Raw genomic sequence first — 2,702 nt, 5'->3', positions numbered from 1 at the left:
AATCTGCGATCTGTGCGGTAAAATCCAAAATTGTTATGGAGTATCCCCCAAAAGGAAATGTCATTGCTTTAAATTTTGCTGATCAAGCCCGCGCCCTTCATCCTACTGAACCTGAATGGATAATCGTTTGGCTAAAAGCTAAAGGAAGAGTAAGGCGTTATGGCCAATCATTTGCAATGCCAGGGGATGATGAAATAGATGCCGCAAAAATGTTATGCTCAATAAAAAGGAATCCTAGTCATTTAATTAGAGCTTCTCAACTATATAATGAAGCAGGATATATTAATAAATTGAAAAACAACCATAATGAATCGACTAAATTTTTTAAGCTTTCGTCTGACATCATTAAGTAAATAGTTTTGTTTTGTGAAATAATTAGTGTATTTTATGATAAAAAAATCATGTAGTATAACAGTGTTTCTTATTTACATTTTACACGTTTATTTTTGACAGAATATCAATTGAATTGGTCAACGATGATGTAAATCAACTAAATTCTCTTCTCCTAACATGTATCGAATGTCCTAATGAGTGTTTTTCATCATCCATGATAGAAAATTTAGTTACAAAACTGTCGAGTGTAAAAAATAGTTGCGTGGATCAAGTTTTAGGCCTTTATTATTTAAAATATGAAAAGGTATGGTGTTTATTAATTTATTGTAATTGGTATAAAAACTAGTGTACAGTTTTGTTTAATTTCAGGACTATGTAAAAGCAAAAATGTATTTATCTCGTGGAATGGCTGCTGGCCAGTTTAGTAGTTCGATGCAGTTAATTAAAGTAGAGTGCCTGTTGCAACCAGTTAACCAATTTCCTTTTGTGAAAACACTAAGTATGATGTATGAGGTTTTTCAAAACCCAAATAGAAGGCTAATAATAATTTCACAAATATTGTTATATTACACAATAATAGAAAATAATCCTAAACAAATATTGTGGTATCTAAAATTGTACCTTGATGAAGACATTGAAGATACATTTAAAAAGCGTAATTTAATTGTAAGTAAATCGAAAACTAATTACTTTGTATCTATCAATAATTGTTCATGAGATGCTTATATTTTTATGGAGTTTCTTACCTCTACTTTTTTCAAGTTTATTATTATGTATAGCAAATTATGAAATTTTAAATTTTAATTAGGTACATTATAGATACCAGTGACCAGTATAAGTGACCAGTGCCGTCATAATTTTAAACATCCAAACTATAGTTTTAATATTCTTTTATAATATGCGAGCATTTTCTAGTATATTTACTTATAGTTATGGTGTATTAATTTTTCAATTATTTCAATTTGTTTTTATTATGTTGTTTTATAGTGATACCTACACCTAATTATTATATTTTATGATTTCAGTTTACTCGTCCACTCTTTTATACAGACAGATATTGCAGACCAAATAAATTTCTGAATGAACTATCTGTAAATCTTAAAAAAATAATGAACAATAATGACCTGAGTAAAGAAGAAAAAAACACATTTGATCGGTTCAATAAGATATTAAAATTGAATATTGATGACAATCATTTTAATGATAATAAAACCTTTGTTCCTAAAAACAATGATTCTTGGCGGAAAAAACGAGTTGATTTGTCAGAAAAAAAGTGTAATGAAAGTCATCAACAGAAAAATGAGTCTTGGAGAAGAAAGAGAGACCCAAAGCCATGAATAATATGTCAATCATTTAGGTATCTGATGGGTGATATAAAAAGATAATTTTTATGATTAATTAAAATGGGATTCTTCATTAAAATATTAAAATTTGCATAAATTGGTTTATATTTTACAAGACTATTTACCTATTGTATCTACTATGTTTTGTTTAAAATTTTAAAATAAAAATACAAGGTCTCGAATGCATTTGTTATTGTTGTAATTAGTGTAATTAGTGTAATAAAGGTTTTTAGTACATTATAGAATTAAATAAGTATGGAAGTACAATACAAAATTAAAAATGAATAGATATTTACATTTTGATTTTGTTCTGATTATATGGTTCTGTATAAATACAATCGGTGTCTTTGCAGATGAATTTCAGTAGGGTTTTTATAAATTATCAATATAGATAAAGGAATTGACTAATTGAGAATGGTGTATTTTTTTTAAGAGGTCTGCTCTTGTATTTTTAATAAGGGGCAATATTTAGGCAATATGCGATTTTGTTGCCACCGATCATGGCATGTTGTCAATGATGATAATATTATTAATTAGTGTCAGTGATAGACGATAGTATTCGAGTAACGGCTACATGTACGAACATGTCAATGACACCGCCATAGGCGCAATTTGGGTTAAATTTATTGGGGTGCTAGATTTATGTCGACTTGAGTGATGAGTGGGGGGGCCTTGCCCCCGCACCCCTCTCCATTCATACAACTGTTTACACCTCCGCATTAATCTTAATATAAATAATTACCTATAGTCCTATAACATAATACACTTAAATCTATATTATTATTCTGATAGGTTATTAAACCCGTCTTATTATTATGAAAATGATAAGGTCTTAGAAATAAATGAATCCAAATACCTTGTGGCTTAGTAATATTATAATTTATAGTCAATGAAAATTCGATGTTGCCATCGAACATTTGGGGGTGCTAATATGAATTTCGGCATAAGCACCCCCAAGCACCCCCAAATTGCGCCTATGGGCACCGCCGACCAAAAATGAAAAATCGGATTTTTCGCTCAAAACAC

The 2,702-nt window shown here is 29.5% G+C and overlaps 1 protein-coding gene across 1 annotated transcript; it reads left to right on the top strand.

Moving 5' to 3' along the window:
- The first annotated feature begins 6 nt into the window (after positions 1-6).
- LOC100575214 lies at positions 7-1,860 on the top strand. Its single transcript, XM_003248781.3, has 4 exons — positions 7-349; positions 454-637; positions 703-999; positions 1,359-1,860. Exons 1-4 carry the CDS (start codon positions 36-38, stop codon positions 1,668-1,670), a joined length of 1,107 nt encoding a protein of 368 aa, XP_003248829.1. The 5' UTR covers positions 7-35; the 3' UTR covers positions 1,671-1,860.
- Positions 1,861-2,702: the final 842 nt, after the last annotated feature.

Source organism: Acyrthosiphon pisum, unplaced genomic scaffold (assembly GCF_005508785.2).
Source record: "Acyrthosiphon pisum isolate AL4f unplaced genomic scaffold, pea_aphid_22Mar2018_4r6ur Scaffold_11193;HRSCAF=11809, whole genome shotgun sequence".
NCBI classification, from domain to species: Eukaryota; Metazoa; Arthropoda; class Insecta; order Hemiptera; family Aphididae; genus Acyrthosiphon; species Acyrthosiphon pisum.
The sequence above is the reverse complement of the archived record's forward strand: the minus strand, read 5'-3'. Positions and strand labels throughout refer to the sequence as shown.